Here is a 25,644-nt window from a genome sequence, read left to right on the forward strand (position 1 = left end):
TGGTAGCGAATCTTAAACAACAACAATTACCACCATATATATGCACGAGAAACTGCAGCTATGATGATAATGGTTGTGTGGAGGTGGTTGCAATGGTGGTCGTGGTTTGAATAATTGTGGTTGTCATGTTGATGGTACGATTGTGAGAGGGGGGGGGGTATAAGAGCTCAGTTAGATAATTGTGTGAACATTTGCATCCAAGGGTTGAGTACTCTTGTGTTTATTTAACACCAAACAAGGCCCTTAACAATTGTAAACAATTCATGAGGAAGTTTATGGAGCGATGGCCTGACGCCGCGAGCTCTTTCATTCACCGCAATTCGGAACACTTTGCAATTGTAAAACTAGTTGGGTTAAGACGATAAACATCTGCATAGTGTATGACTTCGTCCCAAAAAGAGACATTAACAAATCTAAAGGGATCATTTTTAACTGTTCTTGCGCACACACGACAAGTGTTCGGAAAACAGGGTAATTCAGTGAAAGCTATACGGTACCGCTTCGAAAACACTTGTTAGTATTAAAGCAAAGCTCTCAAATCAATAGCCATTAGACTACACTGCCCAATTATAGCAATAATCGTACTCCTGTTAGCACACAAGTGTCTAAGTTTCCAGCAAACAAGTCAGGGATGGCTTCCTTGCCTTCCTAATTTATGGCAGGGGAAACAACCAACTCATTGTAACGCAAGTTACAATGAGTTGCATTGCTCAATTTTAGCAACACTATACTCGATCCCACAAACTTGTGTAACAACTTGTGTATATATTTTGTAGCTTAGATATAACGCTGCTGTTTATATAGCATATTAAATATCACTGTTCATGAGGCCCCTGGGTGTTACGCATGAGGGGTAAAATACAATCCAATAGTTTAGTCGATCAGGCAATGGGCATGGAAGCCTGTGGCCTCAGGCAACACTGCTTGAAAGAAATATTTATGAAAAGCAGGACGGGTAACTGAGAGCTAATATAGGAGTACAACTTGCAAGATTGACGGCGCCTCCCCCCAGTCAAACTGAACACTGCCGACTGCAATCTTTGAGTTTCCTTGCAACTTTACAGTGGAAACCCAACCGAAACACATCCATCAAATAACGTATAATAGATTGTGGGGGCAAGACTCATTAGGCAATTCAGGAGGTGGTGTGTTCCCGGCCATCAGGTGGCCACGGGCGCCTTCCAAGACGAGAACACGCCCCCGGGCCACTCGCTAAGTTAGAATAAGCGTGGTTCAAAGGTCCAAGGTAGAGAGGGTTAGGTGGATCATTATAGATGGTGGTGCGGGGAGCAAGCCCCAGCCACCCCTGCAGGCCATTACCCGTCGTAACTCAACTGTATGAAGGCCGTCACGCCTCGTAATCCCCTCCCCCCCCCACACACCAACTACAGCGGTGGACGGACCACCCTACAACACCTGGGCCAAGATTACAAGACAAAGAGCTAGTCAGTCTGAAAATGTACGCGAGGTTCCTGTAATTACCAGACGTATTGCCTGTATTACGGCTTCCAGCCAACCCTCGATTAAAGTTTCCCTCGCCGGATTAAATCCCACATTTAATCCGGCACGTCACGTCTGAGGTAGGAGTTATAACCCTCCACCACTGACGGGGGCCCAGCGCGCCCACCAGTGACGGGGGCCCAGCGCGCCCACCAGTGACGGGGGCCCAGCGCGCCCACCAGTGACGGGGGCCCAGCGCGCCCACCAGTGACGGGGGCCCAGCGCGCCCACCAGTGACGGGGGCCCAGCGCCTCCACCACTGACGGGGGCCCAGCGCCTCCACCAGTGACGGGGGCCCAGCGCCTCCACCAGTGACGGGGGCCCAGCGCCTCCACCAGTGACGGGGGCCCAGCGCCCCCACCAGTGACGGGGGCCCAGCGCCTCCACCAGTGACGGGGGCCCAGCGCCTCCACCAGTGACGGGGGCCCAGCGCCTCCACCAGTGACGGGGGCCCAGCGCCTCCACCAGTGACGGGGGCCCAGCGCCTCCACCAGTGACGGGGGCCCAGCGCCTCCACCAGTGACGGGGGCCCAGCGCCTCCACCAGTGACGGGGGCCCAGCGCCTCCACCAGTGACGGGGGCCCAGCGCCTCCACCAGTGACGGGGGGACCCAGCGCGCCCACCACTGACGGGGGGACCCAGCGCGCCCACCACTGACGGGGGGACCCAGCGCGCCCACCACTGACGGGGGGACCCAGCGCGCCCACCACTGACGGGGGGACCCAGCGCGCCCACCACTGACGGGGGGACCCAGCGCGCCCACCACTGACGGGGGGACCCAGCGCCTCCACCACACCGCCCGTGATCACGCCCGCCCACCTACACCTGACCACTCCTCCACTGGCCGCCGGGTGCACTGTGTACTCTTTAAGGAGAGACTATTATCAACTATTCGTAAACACGAACACTAATGCCAGTGGTTGTGCTTAATGTGCAGCAGAAAGTCGACACAAGTGGTGTTTATGGCTCCGTGCTGTGTTCCTCGCTGGCTCCCAGCCCACAGTCACCGCTACTTTGCACTCATTCCCCTCGATTTAATGACGTGAAAATACCTTCCAATTACACTAAGCCAAACATGACAACAACTCGACTACTGATTCACGTCATATTTTTACAATACATATTAGTGAAAAACACTAAGGGTGGTTCTCACACTAAACAACACATGTGCTGCAACATTAACACACACCAGGATGGTTACTGATGCCAGTGTTCACCTAGTTGTGTTTTGCGGGGGTTGAGCTTTGCTCTTTCGGCTCGCCTCTCAACTGTCAATCAACTGTTTACTAACTACTTTTTTTTCCACACCACACACACACACACAGACACGCCAGGAAGCAGCCCGTGACAGCTGACTAACTCCCAGGTACCTATTTACTGCTAGGTAACAGGGACATTCAGGGTGAAAGAAACTCTGCCCATTTGTTTCTGCCTGGTGCGGGAACCTATGGCAGTGCAAGTGAGTGGTAAGCACACGAGGCAGTAGTAGACCACGAAGTCCCGAGCCACCTGATACCCGGTTACCAGGAGCTCTTGTACCGCCGCCATCCTTCTCCTGTACCTGGCATACAGCATGCTGGACCTGGCATACAGCATGCTGGACCTGGCATACAGCATGCTGGACCTGGCATACAGCATGCTGGACCTGGCATACAGCATGCTGGACCTGGCATACAGCATGCTGGACCTGGCATACAGCATGCTGGACCTGGCATAGTGTCCTGTACTTAATGTTCTGCTTGATACCTGCTTGATGGGGTTCTGGGAGGTCTTCTACTCCCCAAGCCCGGCCCGAGACCAGGCTTGAATAGTGAGAGTTTGGTCCACCAGACTGTTGCTTGGAGCGGCCCGCAGGCCCACATACCCGCAACGGCCCGGTTGGTCCGGCACTCCTTGGAGAAAATTATCTAGTTTTCTCTTAAAGATGTCCACGGTTGTTCCGGCAATATTTCTTATACTCGCTGGGAGGATGTTGAACAACCGTGGCCCTCTGATGTTTATACAGTGTTCTCTGTGCCTATGGCACACACTTCTCAAGGATCACCTGTCATCCTCCAGAAGGGGTCTGAGAGAGGGAGAGTTACCTCATAGGTAAGAGACATCCGGTTTCTCTTCAAGCAGAAGAGCAGCTAGACCAACATCAACAGAGAACAGTAGTGTTGGCAGACGCCACACGCATCTTTAAATGTATATACGTCAAGCTCCCATTAGTCTCTAGAACTCATATGCCAGTCGATTATGAGTAGAGGCGGGGCCCAAGAGCCGTGACCCCCACCTTCCTCCACATATATTACTAGGCGAGTATTTAAGGTGGAAGAGAACACATACATTAGCTAAAACGCAGCGAGATCGCAACAAACTGAAGGCATAACGTAACAAGGTATTGCTATAACCTGTCCTTCGGCTAGGCTGGTCGGCCGAGCGGACAGCACGCTGGACTTGTGATCCTGTGGTCCTGGGTTCGATCCCAGGCGCCGGCGAGAAACAATGGGCAGTTTCTTTCACCCTATGCCCCTGTTACTTAGCAGTAAAATAGGTACCTGGGTGTTAGTCAGCTGTCACGGGCTGCTTCCTGGGGGTGGAGGCCTGGTCGAGGACCGGGCCGCGGGGACATTAAAAAGCCCCGAAATCATCTCAAGATAACCTCCGGCTAGGCTCGTCCAACCAGCCTAGCCTAAGGACAGGTTGCACAACATCTTCACAACATCTTCACAACATCTTCACAACATCTTCACCACATCTTCACAACATCTTCGGAGTTTACAACATGTAAGACTTCCGGCACCGGAGGGCGGATGTCCTCACCAGCTCCCGCCCTCCACCACCACCACCGGCAGCTTAACAACTATAAATGAGATTGATAGTTAATGCCGTGTCATTTTGCTACATTCAAACACAACATAAGCACAGAGCAAGGACGCAAACACCCAACGGAAATGACCCTCAAACGATACTTCAGAGACGAGACTTAGGGAGGGAGCGAGGGTAGGTAGATTGGATTTTGCGATTGGGTTGCGTAGGAGTGATTTTCAGCCGGGAAAACGCCAGAAGACACTGGCGTTCGGAACACCAAACACGTCTGGAACACCAAACGCGTCTGGAACACCAAACGCGTCTGGAACACCAAACACGTCTGGAACACCAAACGCGTCTGGAACACCAAACGCGTCTGGAACACCAAACACGCCTGGAACACCAAACGCGTCTGGAACACCAAACACGTCTGGAACACCAAACGCGCCTGGAACACCAAACGCGTCTGGAACACCAAACACGTCTGGAACACCAAACGCGCCTGGAACACCAAACGCGCCTGGAACACCAAACGCGCCTGGAACACCAAACGCGCCTGGAACACCAAACGCGTCTGGAACACCAAACACGTCTGGAACACCAAACACGCCTGGAACACCAAACACGTCTGGAACACCAAACACGTCTGGAACACCAAACACGACTGGAACACCAAACACGCCTGGAACACCAAACACGCCTGGAACACCAAACACGCCTGGAACACCAAACACGCCTGGAACACCAAACACGCCTGGAACACCAAACACGCCTGGAACACCAAACACGCCTGGAACACCAAACACGCCTGGAACACCAAACACGTCTGGAACACCAAACACGCCTGGAACACCAAACACGCCTGGAACACCAAACACGCCTGGAACACCAAACACGTCTGGAACACCAAACACGTCTGGAACACCAAACACGCCTGGAACACCAAACACGCCTGGAACACCAAACACGCCTGGAACACCAAACACGCCTGGAACACCAAACACGCCTGGAACACCAAACACGTCTGGAACACCAAACACGCCTGGAACACCAAACACGTCTGGAACACCAAACACGCCTGGAACACCAAACACGCCTGGAACACCAAACACGCCTGGAACACCAAACACGCCTGGAACACCAAACACGTCTGGAACACCAAACACGACTGGAACACCAAACACGCCTGGAACACCAAACACGCCTGGAACACCAAACACGACTGGAACACCAAACACGCCTGGAACACCAAACGCGTCTGGAACACCAAACACGCCTGGAACACCAAACACGTCTGGAACACCAAACACGTCTGGAACACCAAACACGTCTGGAACACCAAACACGTCTGGAACACCAAACACGCCTGGAACACCAAACGCGTCTGGAACACCAAACGCGTCTGGAACACCAAACGCGTCTGGAACAACCGTGGACATCTTTAAGAGAAAACTACAACAACTACATCAAAACACTGTTGATGTAGCATGCTGAGTGTGCAAATATCTGTCATTCTATGATTTCTTTACATTAGTTATAATTCCAATTGTCTAATCAGCCTAATAATTTGGATATCAATTGTGCAAATACGTCTTATCGCGCTAATGGTAAACTTCGGTGTGTCTTGACATTGTATACCACATGTCATAGTGTTAGTTAAACGTCACTCACTGTGTGTGTGTGTGTGTGTGTGTGTGTGTGTGTGTGTGTGTGTGTGTGTGTGTCATGTAAGTTTAGTTTAGAGTGTTGTTCACTTGTTCAGTCCAGCCAGTATTGTAAGTAAGGTCTGTGTTGTATTGTTGTAAGGTCAGTATTGTAATGGTCTGTGTAAGTTGTTAGGAATAAAGTTTGATTCAGATAATGACAATGTCTCTGTGTTGTGATCTTATTCTCACATGTAATTAATGCACTGTCATTTTTATGTGGATTTTGACCAATTATAAGTGCACAACCATTTATGAATAAAATCTTTGATTTGATTGGATTGGGTCGGGTTAGGTCTGGTCGGAGACCGGGCCGCGGGGCCGTTTATCCCCGGAACCTCCACAAGGTAGCCACAAGGTAGGCTGAGTAGGCTACCTTGCGTATGAGTGGGTATGAGGAATAGGTACGAGTTGCGTCCTGCCCCAAATACCTCCCCCCCCCCTTTGCGTCTGCTGTTGCGTCACGATGCGTCACACCCTTGTGTTAAAATATGACACATTGATGTATTTACCCAGCACCGTGGCCAGGCTCCTGGCACTGTGGAAAGGTCAATATTAATTTAAGCTTTGGGTTAGTTACACAAATCAAGCGGAGGAGACAAGGGTGGAGCGTAGTAGACAATACACCACCTATCCCTGGGCCTTGAAGGAGGTGCTTCAGAGCCCCCCCACTCTCCCCTCTAGCCCATGAGAGCTCCCAAGTCCCTCCACCGCCTCAAGCTTGTCCTCCAAGAGGGAGTCAAGTAACGGGTTATAAACAACCAGTGATCTTACTCGCTCAAGTTCCCGGTGAACACCCACGTGTCCCCCCCCCTGGTGAACACCCCCTTCCTCCTGGGGGCAGGGGTCCCCCACAACCTGGGGTCCGCCAACCCCCCCCCCCCCAAGGAGTGACAGCACCTTGTTAAAATCTAAGTTGTTTCGTTTAGTTCAGTTTATTCACTCGCGGTTCAGTATGTCGTTCAATTTGTGGTTCAAAAATTGGAAATTTGACTTCTTCGTCTTCAACTGTGGTATTACTTTTGCTAGAGGTACGAACGTAAGCATTTCCTGGGTATGGAAGAAGTTGGGAAAGATGCACCACCCAGCGTCAACACCTCTCACCCCCCACACACACACCCGCTCTACGGAACGACACCTATCCTATAAAATATTTATCACCCCTTATCTCCCCCCCCTCCCCCCACAACCACTGGGAGAGGGGGAGGAAGGGGGGGGGGGGTAAGATAGGACACGTGATAACTGCCGTCCAGCAGGTGTAATAATAACCAGCCCCCACCCCCAACCCCCCATCACCAAGCCCCACAATGCTACACCTGACATTTATTTTTCGTGCATGCGATGGGGGGTCGAGTCACCCGCGCTCTGGGCTCATTAATGCCGGTGCTTGAAGTGTGTGTCCAGCAGTCATGGCTGGGAATACTTCGTGCCTGTGTGTGCCCAAGTTCAACCCCATACTGCGCCCTGTCCTCCCCAACCTCCGCATCAATAAAAATCAATATACAAGTAATTATAAAAAGTCACTAAGCCGAGGAGACACTGTAGCGCCATCTGTGCCGCATATGGCATGCCCTATTTCACCTTTTACGGGGTCGCCATGGAACCCGGCCCCGACCTGCCTGTGATAGTCCCCCAACACCCACCAGTCACACTGCAAATTTTAAAGTGTCTCTACCCTTGAACCGGCAGTGCCCGGGTCCTCCAGCCTTACACAGACATTATTTACAGACATGAAGACTAAACCCCCAGACACCAGACGGTGAGGAGACTGACGACGTTTCGGTCCGTCCTCCACCATTATCAAGTCCATTGTTGACTTATAGTATATTTTGGGGGCAGATATTCTTTCTTATATGTGTAAACGATTGATTGATTGATAAAGATTAAGCCACCCTAAAGGTGGCACGGGCATGAATAGCCCGTAAGTGGTGGCCCTTTTGAGCCATTACTAGTATCAAGAGCTGATACTGGAGATCTATGGAGGTGCGACTGCACCCTGCATGGCGGGAGATGTCTCCCGTCAATATGTGTAAACTGATTGATTGATGAAGATTAAGCCACCCAAGAGGTGGCACGGGCATGAATAGCCCGTAAGTGGTGGCCCTTTCGAGCCATTACCAGTATCAAAAGATGATATTGGGGATCTGTGGAGGCGCGACTGCACCCTGCGTGACGGGAGATGTCTCCCGGACCAAGTGGTGACCAAAATATCTCTCTATATGTAAACACATCAACATTGATTATATAGGGAAGGGGGTGAGGGGGAAGGGAATTATCAGGGGAAAGCGCCAAGCCATTACGACTATATAGCACTTGGAAGGGGTCAGGATAAGGATTTGGGATGGGACGGGAGGAAGGAATGGTACGCAATCACTTGGACGGTCGGGGATTGAACGCCGACCTGCATGAAACATTTTGCGTCACTGAAGATGTTTTAACTGTCTAAAACTTATTGAGAAAGGGGGGGGGGGGGGAGAAAGGGGACGCTAGGCCCCGAAATCATCTCAAGATGGCAGACTGAAACGTACGTCCTTCCTTTTGAGCTTCGTGGGTTGGGTCTCAGTAAGTCTTAAACAGTTAAAACATCTTTAGTGACGCAAAATGCTTCATGCAGGTCGGAGTTCAATCCCCGACCGTCCAAGTGATTGCGTACCATTCCTTCCTCCCGTCCCATCCCAAATCCTTATCCTGACCCCTTCCAAGTGCTATATAGTCGTAATGGCTATAATGATGCTCACCTCAAGCTTCAAGGAATCTAACAAGACATCAGGTCCAGACACCAGTGTAACCCAACCTGTGTCGAGGATCCCCAGGGAGGGGCAGTGCAGGTGTTGAGAGCCGTACACCTGCCACGCACCTGCTAGTGGTACAATAATCACATCCTAGCTATATGAAGCTTGCGGCTACCAAGACAAACAGCCTCACCGAGCAGCAGGCACTCGCCAATGTATGCGAGTGCCCTGTATGCGAGTGCCCTGCATGTGAGTGCCCTGCATGTGAGTGCCCTGCATGTGAGTGCCCTGTATGCGAGTGCCCTGTATGTGAGTGCCCTGTATGCGAGTGCCCTGTATGCGAGTGCCCTGCATGTGAATGCCCTGTATGCGAGTGCCCTGTATGTGAGTGCCCTGTATGCGAGTGCCCTGTATGTGAGTGCCCTGTATGCGAGTGCCCTGTATGCGAGTGCCCTGCATGTGAGTGTCCTGCATGTGAGTGCCCTGTGAGTGCCCTGTATGTGAGTGCCCTGTATGCGAGTGCCCTGTATGTGAGTGCCCTGTATGCGAGTGCCCTGTATGCGAGTGCCCTGTATGTGAGTGCCCTGTATGCGAGTGCCCTGTATGCGAGTGCCCTCCCGCCCTGTGGCCAGGGAAGGCTGGCCACACTCTCCTCAACACTCACTACAGCAGTAGTAACGATGACAAACTACCCAAGTACTGAAGTAACTACCCAAGTACTGGAGGTGTACACGCCACGGCAGGTTCTTGTACGACCAGTCACATTGCATCCCAAAGCCAATATCGCCGACTGCAGAGTAATAAAAGGCAGTTTACATGGCAATGAAATGTTGCATTTGCAATACGGTCACATGGCGGCCATTTCCGCGTTGAAAGGCGGGTGAGGGAGGGAGAGGGGGGATGATGGTTGGGGGACGGTTGGGATAGGGTTGGAGGGAGGGTGAGGGGCAGGGTCAGGGGGTTTAGGGGGAAATGAAGAATGCGTAAACTTCCACTATAGTCTCTGAGCCTCTATCAAGCCCGTCTTGTAAACCGCTGCCATTTCTCGAGTCCACAAGCTTGTGCAGGCCGGGCCTAGCTCTTGCTGAGCGGCCGGAGCCCCTTGTGTACTACACCCCAGAACCCCCCCCCCCCCTGGCACACCAACATCTGCCGCTGGCCTCAAGCCCACTGATGACAAAACTGACCCACCACAACCTATTGTACCTACAACAAATACCTCTATAGTGTATACCTGGTTGATACCTGATTGATGGGGTTCTGGGAGTTGTTCTACTCCCCAAGCCCGGCCCGAGGCCAGGCTTGACTTGTGCGAGTTTGGTCCACCAGGCTGTTGCTTGGAGCGGCCCGCAGGCCCACATATCCACCACAGCCCGGCTGGTCCGGCACTCGAAGAAAACCTAGTTTCCTCTTGAAGATGTCCACTTCTGGACACTTCTGGATGAAGATGTATTGCAGCATTTAAACACGATGTAAAGGGTGTGGGAGGTGGGAGTGTCCTGAAGATGAGACCCTGATATACAGCGTATCCGTGGAGCAGGGCGTGGAGCAGGGCGTGGCGGGGGCGTGGAACAATAGAGGGTGGGGGGACGGCGGGCGTGGGTGGATGTAGGCACAGACCGGCCATTGACTACGGGTCACGACACGGGCCCGTCCGACCCGCCATAAACTCTTTACGACTTCCCATCCTTACGCCGGGAAACCCCAGCCCAGTCGGGGGCTCTGGTGCACCCGAGGCTCTATGATCAACTCCCTCATCTGCTCCTCCGCCATCTTGACGTTATCGCCAGATGATATCGGGGCTTAGCGTCCCCGCGGCCCGGTCCTCGACCAGGCCTCCTTTTGGTTACAACCCCCTCCCCCCAAGAAGGAGGAAGCAGCTCGTAGCAGCTATTTAACTCCCAGGCACCTATTTACCTATTTACTGCTAGGTAACAGGGACATTAAGGTGAAAGAAACTTTTTGCACATTTGTCTCCGCCTCCACCGGGGATCGAACCCGGAACCTCAAGGACTACGAATCCGAAGCGCTGTCCACTCAGGCGCCTTCTACCTAGAGTGTACTTCATCGAAGAGATTAAGAGACACCCCAAGACTCGTGTCACCAGACACACACTACCTGCTGGAGTACCCAACTAATCAACATGGGGATGAGTTTCCCGAGTCAGGTCAACACCCCTCCCTACTAGTTCCGCAATTTGGGGTTAATAACCCCCCCCCCCCTACTATTGGGTGACCTGCAACCAGGAGGAGGGACGGGGGATGGCGGTACACAAAACAGTGGGGGGCCTGGTCGACGACCGGGCCGTGGGTACGCTAAGCCCCGGAAGCACCTCAAGGCAGTGTACAAGTGTACATCAAGGAGGTGCCCGCTCCGCCTTGTGACTTGGAGATGGTAGTATGGAGGAGGGTCATGGGAGTTACCAGACCTGCCGCCGAGGGCAAGTGCGCGGCCTGGAGGCCAACACCTAACAGTACTTAGCACCGGGGGCTGCAGGAGCAGATGTGAGCCTGAAGAGCAGGCCGCCATCCGCTCCACTAGGGGCACCAGGGGGCCAGGATTCGATAGCCAACTGAAAACCAAAGCCCAGGAGCTGATGCTCACCCTGTAAGAACATCAATGTGTATGTGTACACATACACACACACACCACTAAGTGAAGGTTTGAGAGGCGAGACCAAAGCGCATAACAGGATGTTATGAGAGAACGCTCCTGAGAGAAGCATATACCCAAGAGGAGGTATAACATTGGAGGTGTTGACGCGGACAATAGCGCGAGTGTTGATAACTTGCGGTGAACCAACAGCACTTGGGATATAAATACCGCACGAGGATGTAGTGCAGGTCCACGGGAGACATCTCCCGTCACGCAGGGTGCAGTCGCACCTCCACAGATCTCCAGTATCGGCTATTGATATTGGTAATGGCTCAAAAGAGCCACCACTTACGGGCTATTCATGCCCGTGCCACCTTTTGGATGGCTTAATCTTCATCAATCAATCAATCAATCAATCAATTGTGGTGCGGGTCTGTTCTTTGACCGTCACTGACCTCGTCGACCCATCCTTTACTCATAACCCATTCCCAAGACATTTTCTGAAGTTTAAGGTGAGGGGCAAGGTGAGAGGGTTTAGGTGGAAATGAAGAATGCGTTAACTTCCACCATAGTCTCTGAGTCTCGATCAAGCCCGTCTTGTAAACCGCTGCCACGGTTTACAAGACTGTACAGTCAAGACAATTACATTTTTTAGGATTAAAGAATTATGTAAATTAGAACTAGAGAACTTAACATTTTTAAGGGGTTTGGTATTATATATTATACTAGTGCAGATAATGAGCCATACTAGCGTGACGAACACACAACACAACCCACACACATATGGAATGAAAATGACGACGTTTAGGTCCGTCCTGAAACCTTAGGTCGCGACTTTAAAAGGGTCCAGCACAGCCGAAACGTCGTCAGTTTGACCTACACATTGACAGTACTTGACAGAAGAGATAAGAGTGCCTAGTGAAGCAGTCGAGAGCTTCAATATACTAATTAATACAGCAAGAGAAACACAAGTTAATGCACTAACAATTCAAAAAACTAATAAGATAGACGAACAAATTCGATCCATTCTACCAGAGCGAAGGACGGGTTCACTTGTACCAGTATCCAGCACGTAAGGTCGTGAAGGTTTCAACTTCACATTCTTCGAGAAGAACTTCGGTTTCAACTCTTTTGCCCTGTCGTAGCTCAGTCGATTAAGGCAGTGTCTGGGATGCTCCCGGACGCAGGTTCGAATCCTCGTCACGGCCCTTGTGGATTTGTTCGTCGTGAAGGGGTTCACCATGGCCTTATAGTGGAGGTGAACCCCGAGGAGGGAGTTCCAAGATGGCGGTGGTGGAAGCAATGCCAGAGAGTGAGGGAGGCCAGCCATGAGGGTTCTCTCCACAGTTCCCACGCTACTCTCAGCATAACGTTATGGTCCGCTGCTGACGCGCCTTATCTGCCTCCCTTCTTGTTCACCTGGTCACATGCTCACTTCCTGCCACACCTGCCCACGCCAACCTGGCTGCTGCTTCTTCGTCCGTCCGTCTGGCTGGCTGGCTGGGGGTAGTGGTTCGCCAGCAGGGTGCGTTGTTCACCAGGCAGAGGCAGGGAGGGTGGTTTAGGAACCCTGTACCCAGCCCAGCCCCATAAACAAAGTCCAATATTCATTACATGTAGCCGCTAAACCCCTGTGTTTATAAATGAAAAACACGACTTCCAACTGATGACGTTTGAACATTTCTCGAACAGTGCTTCGCTGACGACTTCTGTTCGAATCCCAACTCGGTAAATGCTTCACCCACGTACTGCAAATATACATAATCGCCAACAGAACCTAAACACACAACTTAACCCACGCCTACATATGCTAATATATAATAATCTTAATTTATATTCCTATATTGAATGAACAACATTTTAAAATTGACGGCTGCATCTTTAGGGTCGGCCGCTGGAGCGCGCACAGCTTGAGGATGAGATGGTACAGGTATCAGCTTGGGTGATACAGGGAGCTAGCTGTTTCGCTCAGGTAGGAGGCATGAACAAGTTCAACACGGGAATGTTTTGAGAAGCGGTGATTAAAGCCTTTCATCAACGCACTGGCACTCTTTTGTAATCATTTTCTGTCCTAGCACTCAGTCCCCTCAACCCCGGTGCCATCAGTAACCGTGGCTGTCACAATGCTGGCGTTCTCAGAGATGCGCCTTGAGGCTTCGACCTCTATCTTGACCTTACTTCCGCTCAGCCTTATATACGCGCCGGCCAGCCGGCCGCCCCTGCCTGGACCCGGGTGCAGGTGGCCCACCACATGCAGTCCTGCAAAGCCAGCTCCTCCGTAGTTAGTTATGCAACTGCCTACTGTAACCCCAACCCTCACCCCCATCCTGGTGCAACCTGCGGCCGCCCCCACATGCACCTCCTCAATGTTAACATCCTCTGTTTAAAAATTGGTATTTATTCAATTACAAATTGTATTAAATATTAGAATTAAGTGTATAGTTTGTCCTAGCTTAGGTTTAAGTTAGGTTGGCGTTTAGGTTCCGTTGGCAGTTATTGGTATTTGGTGAATAGGTGAATTTGGGCATAGGTGAAGCTTTTAACGATCTGCGTTCCGAACACAGGTCAGAAAAGCACTATTCCAGAAAAGTTCGAACGTCACCAGTTGAAACGTCCAGTGTGTTGAGTGTTTTTCATTCATAAACAGGGGTTTGGTTCCTAGATTAACGATCATTTGGCCATCGTTAATGAAGACGGACTGACGTTCGAGGCTATGTTTTGAGTGCCTCGAGGCTATGTTTTGAGTGCCTCGAGGCTATGTTTTGAGTGCCTCGAGGCTATGTCTTGAGTGCCTCAACACTACAAAGATTACGCGGGAAAAATGTTTCTTAACCAGTACATTAAAAAAAAAAAATGTTCTGGCCCATAGAGACCTTTGAGTGGCAAAACCGAAGGACTCTGAGATAGGCTTTCCCTAGCAGTCAAGGTCTGGTTATCTCGAGACTGAGGTTATCTTGAGACGATTTCGGGGCTTAGCGTCCCCTTAGCCATCCCCTGTGGGATGAAGACCCTATACAGACGAAGACGCGACCCCGTGCCCAGCACCCGGGCACTGACTAGTTATCCCCAACCCATCCTCTCGACGCATTTTAGCGTATAAATCCCCTACGGCCAAAAACTAATGTACTAAAAATCACAGCGCCTCACAACGGGACATCACGTAAATTTTTTTCTATTCGTGGGTCCTCGGCTAACTTCGGCCAATATAGTAGGTCAGTTTAACGACGTTGTGAACGCTGGAGAGGACGGGCTACACACCCGGCACAAGGACTCGAACCTCTTATAAGCAAGTGACCCTCGTGAAGGAGACTGGATGTTATTTCAGCACGTTCTCGCCAACGTCCCCAACGTCAAAAAACTGCCGTACTAAAGTGCCCCCTTATCCAAACCTCCCAGAGGACCTAAAACAGAAAACGGGACAGTACGTCACTTTCGCGAGCCGCTACCATTGTCTAGTACGACGATTTTTTGACCTTAGGTGGAGTATACGTCAAAATGCGACGCTCTATTAGAGCGGACGGGTTGCATCATTACTCGACACAGTGGGCGGGCACTGACGCAAGCCTAACAGGTTGACGCAAGGAGCACGCTCCATTAGGTACTCGACCACTGGAGCAGCAAGCACGCCTTATCCCTCTAAGGCATTAAACACCGGTTTTGAGCATTTCAGTCCCACTTACCATATAAGCCAAATGTACTAGTAACTCTCCCTCTATTGTGTATCATTCGCGCCGAAAGAAAACGTGTAATTATAATTAAAAAAGGATATAAACTGTTCAATAATTAGAGATTGTGCATTTGGGGATGGGAGGGGGGGGAGGGGGCTGGAGGCTTGAATGGTGAGGGGTTAGTGGTGGGGGGGGGGGCTGGGGAGCGGGTTGTGACCCCTATGTATTTAGTCCCCCACAACTATATAGTTAATGGACCCCCCCCCCATCCCCTTAAGTACTTAATGACACCCCTATTTATTTATATTGTATTTTGATTTGTCATGTCTCGTACGGCTTTATATTCCTACAGCATTACCTGAGTCTAGTATGGTCGCTTCTGCTCTACTTCGTTAATGTTCACGGTTTAGATCAACCTTTTTCTTTGTTGGGATATTCGTGCTCGGTTATTAGGCATCTCAAATTGTATAGCCCTTTATCTGCAGAGCTCTCTGCCGATGACAGCGCTCTCAGATGCAGAGCTCTCTGCCGATGACAGCGCTCTCAGATGCAGAGCTCTCTGCCGATGACAGCGCTCTCAGATGCAGAGCTCTCTGCCGATGACAGCGCTCTCAGATGCAGAGCTCTCTGCCGATGAAGGGCTCTCAGATGCAGAGCTCTCTGCCGATGACGGGCTCTCAGGTGCAGAGCTCTCTGCCGATGAAGGGCTCTCAGGTGCAGAGCTCTCTGCCGATGAAGGGCTCTCAGGTGCAGAGCTATCTGCCGATGAAGGGCTCTCAGGTGCAGAGCTCTCTGCCGATGAAGGGCTCTCAGGTGCAGAGCTCTCTGCCGATGAAGGGCTCTCAGGTGCAGAGCTCTCTGCCGATGAAGGGCTCTCTGCCGATGAAGGGCTTTCAGATGCAGAGCTCTCAGAGCGTAGATGTAGAGCTGCATCTACGCTCTCCAAGATGGTCCTTTCTTTATCATTCGCGCTGGACCATCTCGAGCAGACTTGGTTTGCTTCGGCAGTCAATTCTTCTATGGCTTGCATGGCAGTTTTAATTTCCCATTGTATGTTCACAAGTCTTATGTCTTTTGTTTCGTGATTTCCAGTCCTATTGTTTATCCTTCTATTGTTAAAATTTAATCTAATGAACAAATCCACAAGGGCCGTGACGAGGGTTCGAACCTAGGTCGGAGAGCATCCCAGACGCTGCCTTACTGAACTGCCTTAATCTACTGAATAGCCCTTCACACGCTTGTTAATCCTTGTGGACAGATTGTGAGTATTGATGGTAGTTTGTCCGTCAATAAGTTTGTGATCCAAGTATACCATAAGTGACACTGTAATGTCCCTGGTTACTACTTCGTTGTTTGTGTGAAGATCAAGAATATTCGTGATTCGTCTGATTTTGGTGGTATTACTGGTGTTGTGGAGAGCGATGTTTCCGCGGTACTGGGAGTGGTGGTACCTGGTACTTGGATACCTGATCAACCAGGCTGTGACTCATACGTCAAGCTGCGAGCAGCTGCGTCCAACAGCCTAGTTGATCAGTCCAGCAATCAGGAGGCCTGGTCGACGACCGGGCCGCGGGGACGCTAAGCCCCGGAAGCACCTCAAGGTAACCTGTGTACTTGACGTTAGGCTCAAATCTTAAGCATTTCTCCACCACCATCTGTACTCCTTCAATGTTCCAATCTGCCTGTTCTCGTCTCCATGTTCTACTGGTTCTGTAGAAATGGAATTTTATGCCTTTGGCTCCATATATGCATATTCTTTTTTACATATTATTTTCACATCTTTTCATTTGTGGTTTTCTTGCTTGTGTGAATTTCCATTCATGTGCAATCTCCTCCTCCTCTGAGCCATTGATGTTTCCTGGCATAATGTATGTTTATGCCTTTTCTGTTGTCACTTTGGCTCTTAACTGTTAATATTATAGTTTATCTCTCAGTATTGCTGCTCTTGTTGTCTTCCTCTCCCCCACACTACTATTCTGCTGCTCTAAGCTACCAGTTCCTGCGGCTTGTTCTCTCTCCATTATTTTCCACACTTGAAACACATACTTAAAAATTGTCTTACAAAGGCCAAAGTACATCAGGCCTGTCTCCTATAAGTTGCACTACCTGCTTGATGGGGTTCTGGGAGTTCTTCTACTCCCCAAGCCCGGCCCGAGGCCAGGCTTGACTTGTGAGAGTTTGGTCCCACCAGGCTGTTGCATGGAGCGGCCCGCCGGCCCACATACCAGCTTGGTCCGGCACTCCTTGAAGAAAATCTAGTTCTCTCTTGATAATGTCCACTAGGTTAATTGGTCCACATCAGAGCCATTGTAAACAACAGCTAAAGGCAACTTTCTCCCCACCTGCGCATGTGCATCTTGGCGAGCGTGCACGCCCGCATGCAACACAGCACTGTGCATGCGGACGCATTTCACTTCATAAACTATAATTTATATAATGAACAAAATGTTCATCACCTGAGTACTGCGTAAACCCACGTTCACGGTAAGGTTGAGACGAACTATTCAAGCAACATAAATGCAAGAACAAACTTAAGAGGAGATGGAAGAGTGACCATTGTTGCCTGCTGATCCTGTGATCGTTACGCCCTTATTGCTCTGGGCATGCTTCTCAAAACACCCCCCCCCCCCACTTAATCCTTCACTAATTAATGCCTAATTCACGGCTCAATTAGTTTGTTACAAATGCAAACATCGTAATCCCTCTTCACCAACATCAAATACACATACACGCAGCGCATGCAAAATCTTTATAGAAAACACACACACACACACACACACACACACACACACACACACACACACACACACACACACACACACACACACACACACACACAGAGTAAACAGTTGATTGACAGTTGAGAGGCGGGCCGAAAGAGCAAAGCTCAACCCCCGCAAACACAACTAGGTGAATACACACACAGACACGGGGGATACACACACATGGGAAAGCGCGCACACAGACAGACCCAAGGGAGAGCGCAGACACGCACACGGGGATGCGAATAGATAGAGATATAACCAATGAGATCACAATAATTTCTTTCTACCAGAAGTGAGCATGCATCATACAGAACTCCAGACAAGTACACTAATGCCCTACACTGTCGTGACAAGACCAGTGCCGCCGTGAGTTTAGCCAGTAACACGGAGATCAGCACTCTAGGGAGCACCTGACTAGTCAGTCAAGGGCGCACGCACACACACACGTACGTGTGTATATATACACACACCAAACACACACACACACCAAACACACACCCACCAAACACACACCCACCAAACACACACACACACCAAACACACACACACACCAAACACACACCCACCAAACACACACACACACCAAACACACACCAAACACACACACACCAAACACACACACACACCAAACACACACCCCCACCAAACACACACACACACCAAACACACACATCCACCAAACACACACACACACCAAACACACACACACCCACCAAACACACACCAAACACACCCACACACCAAACACACACCCACCAAACACACACCAAACACACACACACACCCACCAAACACACACTAAACACACACACACACCCACCTACCTTTTTTAATGAGCACTGCCAGTTAAATAATGACACAAAAGTACATGAAGGGAACAATAAGAAAAGCCTCTACCAATGTGAGTAAAGTTAGACATGAAGGTAAATCCAGAGACAACATGCATTTAAGAGCAATCAGGAGGTCATGGTGGCGGAGCTCAGCCACTCCTCCAGTGCTGCTTCACCTGGTCTAACATATGTCTTGGTAATTAGTAGATATAACCAGCCAACAGCCTGTCAATATGTGCATAACCTGTACCAGCCACCCCCCTTCCCTACGGCACATACATTTATACATACATACGTACACAGAGAAATCCCATTATCCTGGTATGTCAATGAACAAATCCATGGGAGCTGTGTGGGGGCTCGAACTTATGGGTATTCCCAGACGCACGCTCTAGTCGACTATGCCACGACATGTTCAAAATAATTGCAACCTTGGGGGTACTACTGCACCACTAGGAGTCCTGAAGCTTCCCTGAAGCCAAGTCAGGGTTTCACACAATTCCTCCCCTCCCCCCCCCCATGAACTCTGGCTCTGTTGTTCAGTAATTCTACCTCTCTGGATTTTCTACATACTTACGTAATTACGCGCGCGCGCGCACACACACACACACATACATACATTATATACATATATACACTCAGGGGCCTGACAGTTGAGTGGACAGAGCTCGGGATTCGTAGTCCTAGGGTCCGGGGATCGATCCCCGGCGGATGAGGAAACAAAAAAGGCAGAGTTTCTTTCACCCTATGCCCCTGTTGCCTAGCAGTAAATAGGTACCTGGGAGTTAGTCAGCTGTCACGGGCTGCTTCCTGGGGGGGGTGTATGTGTGGTGTGGGGGGAAAAAAAAACTAGTAGTAAAAACAGTTGATTGACAGTTGAGAGCCGGGCCGAAAGAGCAACGCTCAACCCCCGCAAGCACAATTAGGCGAACACACACACACACACACACACACACACACACACACACACACACACACACACACACACACACACACACACTTCCTAAGCAAAGGCAGTAAGAAACAAACCCAGACTTGCAACACTGAACAAACAAAGCTTCAACACAGCACCGGTAACTTAAAAAACACTTAAAAAGTGCCCCCGCCCCCCCCCTCCCCCCAGCATGCTTCAAACACCAGAGGTAAACAAACACACGTGCCACAGGTGAAGACAGCACAACCCGGCGCCACGAAGGCCCCAAGGTAACTTGACAATACACCACAACACCACCCTGGCTTAAAACTGGAAACCTTACCTTACCTTCATGACGATTACTACAGTCTCGGCCACTTCTTGGCTACGTGGGACACGCTAGGCCTTACACTCCACACACCAACCCGTTCTCGCAAATTTAATAAGTCAATATTGACTTACTAACTACGTGCATAGGTGATATACTAAACATAATAGATACCCTTAAAAAGATTCATAGAAAACACCGACCTTACCTAACCTACTTAGTATGTTAAGATAAGCATCTTATTGCTTCGTAATTACAATTATTACCTAATCTATAATAGGTATAGGTTAAGTAATAAGTGTAATTACGAAGCAATAAGATGCTTATCTTAAGATACTAACAAGGTTAGGTAAGGTCGGTGTTTTCTATGAATCTTTTTAAGGGTATCTATTATGTTTAGTATATCACCTATGCACGTAGTTAGGAAGTCAATATTGACTTTACGAATTTGCGAGAACGGGTTGCACACACAAACACACACACACACACAAACACACACCATAGTCTCCCACAGTCTCTCCCATACACACAACACATCTCCACCCCCGTTCTCCCCCTTCCTCCCAGCACATTCTATTCACCCCCCCCCCGAACATAGCACATTCTCCCCCCTCAACATACCCCCCTCCACACCTCACATACCAGCACCATACTCCGTCAGCCTCTCACCCCCCCCCCCCCCCCCACACACACACAGAGCAGTAGGAACATTCCTAGGGGGAGGAGGGGGGGGCAGGGGAGTAGGGGACACACAAGAACCATGCAACACCACAACAACAACAGCTTCCTCTACCCAAGGCCACAAGCGCTACACCAGCCATTACAAGAGCATCAACCATGACATTAAAGAATTCACTCCCATAGTCACCATCTCACTGTTAAATGACCAAGAGGGTTAATGTACCTGTGACGAATTAGTTATTAGTGCTATTATTCTCTCCAAAATAGTATTAATTACTAATGTATAAAAATAGCCCCCTTTCAACGTGCACTCCAGTTTAAGACTGAATTTTGGATTTGTTTGTCCTCCAAAAAAAAAAAAAGATTACAATGTACATCTGTACTCTGTAATGTACTTCAAAACAGGAAGAGTACTTACAAGTGGTTATTCGGCCTTCGACTATAAAGAAAACATATATTAGTGCGGGATGAACATGGCAATGAACACATCATTTACTATTGTCCACCAGTCTTAATGTATCAATCGCAATAACACACACATCTATAGATATATATATATAATTTTTTTTATGTATTTTATATGTATATAGCAGCATCATATAACACCATGTGATGGAACAAGTCAAACTATTTCAAGTGTTTTCAAGAGGATTCTCCAGCCCCTACCTATACTGATGTCCCCAAGATGACGGGTACACTGACAGGGGACAAGGACGGGGGTGACGGGACAGAAGAGCTGTGTGTGACGGGGGTATAGACAGGGGGAAGAGGGACGGGATGTAACGGGACAGACAGTTAAGAGGTTGCTGCGACAAGCATGAGACAGGTTAAGAAGGACGAGTGACAGGAACAGAGTTGAATACAGAGACACCCAACTTATACAAATGTGCTTGGATGGGGGGAGTTTAAAAGATATGATTAGGGGGATACTAGACAGAAGGGGTTTACCTGTGCTTTACCTGTTAAAGTGTTTGCGGCCAAGGCTGAAGACCGAGGTGTAGACAACTGTATAGTGTACTGTGAACACTGGGTGTACAGTGCACCGTGTAATATGAACACTGGGTGTACAGTGCACCGTGTAATATGAATACTGGGTGTACAGTGCACCGTGTAATGTGAACACTGGGTGTACAGTGCACCGTGTAATGTGAACACTGGGTGTACAGTGCACTGTGTAATGTGAACGCAAGTCAAGTCTGGTCCCGGCCCTGGGCCAGAGACTTGGTCCACCAAGCTGTTGCTTACAGAGGCCCGCTGCCCCACGTATCCACTACAGCCCGGATGGTTCGGCACTTCTTGAAGAAAACTATCCAGCATTCTCTTAAAAGACGTCCCCAATGGTTCCGGCAATATTTCTTGAACTCGCTGGGTGTTGAACAACCGTGAACAGTGTTGAAGATCTCTGAGGTCCACTGATGTCCCTGGGATGAACATCAGAGGCCGCGAGTAACAATAGTCCATCTTACTACCACCTTACTCTTTTTACTAAAGAGTATTCGTGTTAAAAGACATCATTGGTCAGCCATTTCTCGTCTGAAAGGTTCTTGTTGTCCAGCATCACAGTCCTCTTTAGGTTGTGACAGCTGCCTCTATTGTGTTCTGTAAAAATGAGGTCTTCCGACTTTCAAATCTTGTATGTAGCATTTTCGTTCTATAGTGTGATTTGACTGCGTTTTATGTGGTTGCTTTTCTGATATTTTGATTTTTATCAAAGTGCAGGGAGCTGGAACTTGACTTCATTAAGCATCATGTTTCTATACCTGGTTGATGGGGTTCTGGGAGTTCTTCTACTCCCCAAGCCCGGCCCGGGGCCAGGCTTGACTTGTGAGAGTTTGGTCCACCAGGCTGTTGCTTGGAGCGGCCCACAGGCCCACATATACCTGGTTGATGGGGTTCTGGGAGTTCTTCTACTCCCCAAGCCCGGCCCGGGGCCAGGCTTGACTTGTGAGAGTTTGGTCCACCAGGCTGTTGCTTGGAGCGGCCCGCAGGCCCACATGTACCTGGTTGATGGGGTTCTGGGAGTTCTTCTACTCCCCAAGCCCGGCCCGAGGCCAGGCTTCTATAAAGCACGGAATTGATTTGCTTAATCCTCTATATTGTCTACTTCCATTAAAACCGACGTGTCATCTGCAACGGATGATACGGTACTTCAGTTTGTGTCCCTGTTACCTTGAGGTTACCTTGAGATGATTTCGGGGCTTTAGTGTCCCCGCGGCCCGGTCCTCGACCAGGCCTCCACCCCCAGGAAGCAGCCCGTGACAGCTGACTAACACCCAGGTACCTATTTTACTGCTAGGTAACAGGGGCATAGGGTGAAAGAAACTCTGCCCATTGTTTCTCGCCGGCGCCTGGGATCGAACCCAGGACCACAGGATCACAAGTCCAGCGTGCTGTCCGCTCGGCCGACCGGCTCCCTATTCAATGTCCGGTGCAAGAATGAGACAAAGTACTGGTGCATGCACAATATGACGGAGAATATACATCATAAAAAGTACAAGTCAGTGCTTTTCACAGTGATGGTCCGGAATTTAATTTTGTTGATTGCACATTGGGTTCTGCTCGTTGGGAAATGGAAGATCCATATCCCTACTTTCCAAGTAATTCCTTTTACTCACATTTTGTGTGCAATAACACCATCTTCTTGAGGTTATCTTGAGATGATTTCGGGGTTTTAGTGTCCCCGCGGCCCGGTCCTCGACCAGGCCTCCACCCCCAGGAAGCAGCCCGTGACAGCTGACTAACTCCCAGGTACCTATTTACTGCTAGGTAACAGGGGCATTTAGGGTGAAAGAAACTTTGCCCATTTGTTTCTGCCTCGTGCGGGAATCGAACCCGCGCCACAGAATTACGAGTCCTGCGCGCTATCCACCAGGCTACGAGGCCCCCCACTAGTCACATTTGTTGAACGCTTTTGCCAAATTTGTCTATATTGACATCAGCATTTTGCTCGTCTTCCATGGCATCTAGGGTCATATCATAGTGGTCTAATAGCTGTGAGAGGCAGGAGCGCCCAGTTCTGAACCCATGTTGTCCAGGGTTATGTATACGGCGTGATTCCATGTTTCTTGTGATCTTGCTTCTTAGCACTTTCAAAGACATTTTGTGTGTGATGATCGTGCTATGAGCCTAATATTTTGCGTCTGCTTTATTACCTCCTTTGTTGAGTGACGAGGTTTCTGTTGTTATAAGAGTCAGCGATGACACCAGTATCAAGGCTGTCTCCAAATGATGTATAGTGGGGTTGGGGCGACATCTCATATGTGATTTAATGTTGGTATCACATACAAAAAGAATTCGTTTGGATTATCGATCTCAGTGGTTTCAGGGATTTTAACGAAAACATTATCTTACTGATCTTACTGTGTGCTCAGTATTTTACTAATTTCTTTGCTGACTTCTGTGAAAGTTCCATCTCCCTTGCGCAGGAGCCCAATATTAGCTGTAGTTTTTATTCTAGATTTTGCATGGGAGTAGCTGCATCCCGGGTTAATTTATTTAACTGATGCCATTCTTTTTAACTCTCCTAGATTTTAAATAATTTTTGCAAGTTTCGTTCGATCGCTTCTATTTCATCCAGATTTTCCTGTCGTTTTAGGGGAGAGTGATCCGAGTGTGTAGTATCCGAGATTGTAATGTCTCTGATCATCTCTTCGTTATTTGTGAAGATCAGGTCGACCGTGTATTCCTTTCTAGTCAGCTCAGTTACCTACTGGTTGAGTGAGAACTCGTCACAGAAGCTCAGTAGTTCTCTGATCTGTGGTTGGTTATTTCCAGGTTCATTTCCTGCTATAATGTTTGCTATTCTCCATCTTCAACTGGGTAGACTGAAGTCTCCAAGGAAGATAATATCTGGTACTGGGTTTGCTAGGTTATGCAGGCTATTCTCTATGTTGATGTTATGTCTGCTCAGTGACTTCCTCAACTGTTGCATCTGGCGGTGTGTATATTGTATTGTCAGCTCTGGTGTAACTGCCGATGGGAATGTGAGCCCTTACCTTGCGATGATTCCGGGGCTTTGCGTTCCCGCGGCCCGGTCCTCGACCAGGCTTTCTGGTTGCTGGACTGGTCAACCAACGCTGTTGGACGAGGCTGCTCGCAGCCTGACGTATGAGTCACAGCCTGGTTGATGAGTTATCATTTGGAGGTGCTTATCCAGTTCTCTCTTGAACACTGTGAGGGGTCGGCCAGTTATGCCCCTTATGTGTAGTGGAAGCGTGTTGAACAGTCTCGGGCCTCTGATGTTGATAGAGTTCTCTCTTGGAGTACCTGTTGCACCTCTGCTTTTCAACGGGGGTTTTCTGCACATCCTGCCAAGCCTTGTGATCTCATGTGATGTTATTTCTGTGTGCAGGTTTGGGACCAGCCCCTCTACAATTTTCCACGTGTAAATTATTATGTATCTCTCCCGCCTGCACGCAAGAGAATACAAATTTAGGCATTTTAGTCGGTTAAAATATTTTAGATGATTTACAGAGTGGATTCTAGCAGTAAAGGATCTCTGCACCCTCTCCAGATCAGCAATTTACCCAGCTTTGAAAGGGGCTGTCATTGTGCAGCAGTATTCCCCTCTAGAGAGCACTAGCGTCTTGAAGAGTATCATCATCGGTATAGCATCTCTAGTGTGAAAAGTTCTTGTTATCCAACCTGTCATTTTTCTTGCAGTTGTGACGGCTACTTTATTGTGTTCTTTAAATACCTGGTTGATACCTGGTTGATGGGGTTCTGGGAGTTCTTCTACTCCCCAAGCCCGGCCCGAGGCCAGGCTTGACTTGTGAGAGTTTGGTCCACTAGGCTGTTGCTTGGAGCGGCCCGCAGGCCCACATACCCACCACAGCCCGGTTGGTCCGGCACTCCTTGAAGAAAACAATCTAGTTTTCTCTTGAAGATGTCCACGGTTGTTCCGGCAATATTTCTTATACTCGCTGGGAGGGTGTTGAACAACCGTGGACCTCTGATGTTTATACAGTGTTCTCTGATTGTGCTTATGGCACAATGGTGGTGGCTGTGTCACACATTGGGTAGAGGGTGGTGGTGATGGTGGTGGTGGTGGCGGCTGTGTCACACATTGGGTAGAGGGTGGTGGTGATGGTGGTGGTGGTGGCGGCTGTGTCACACACTGGGTAGAGGGTGGTGGTG

At 49.6% G+C, this 25,644-nt stretch overlaps 1 protein-coding gene across 14 annotated transcripts in view; it reads right to left on the reverse strand.

Moving 5' to 3' along the window:
* The window catches only part of LOC123761089 (Aryl hydrocarbon receptor nuclear translocator homolog tgo), a 304,903-nt gene that overhangs the window by 67,247 nt on the left and 212,012 nt on the right, over positions 1–25,644 (reverse strand). For 6 of the 14 annotated variants that reach the window (XM_069339441.1, XM_069339444.1, XM_069339446.1 and 3 more), the window contains one exon: positions 20,927–20,947. The exons of the other annotated variants lie outside the window; for them this stretch is intronic. In XM_069339441.1, coding sequence (XP_069195542.1) covers positions 20,927–20,947 — 21 coding nt within the window. The remainder of the gene's footprint in view (positions 1–20,926; positions 20,948–25,644) is intronic. 14 annotated transcript variants of the gene reach the window in all.

Source organism: Procambarus clarkii, chromosome 41 (genome assembly GCF_040958095.1).
Source record: "Procambarus clarkii isolate CNS0578487 chromosome 41, FALCON_Pclarkii_2.0, whole genome shotgun sequence".
Lineage (NCBI taxonomy): Eukaryota > Metazoa > Arthropoda > Malacostraca > Decapoda > Cambaridae > Procambarus > Procambarus clarkii.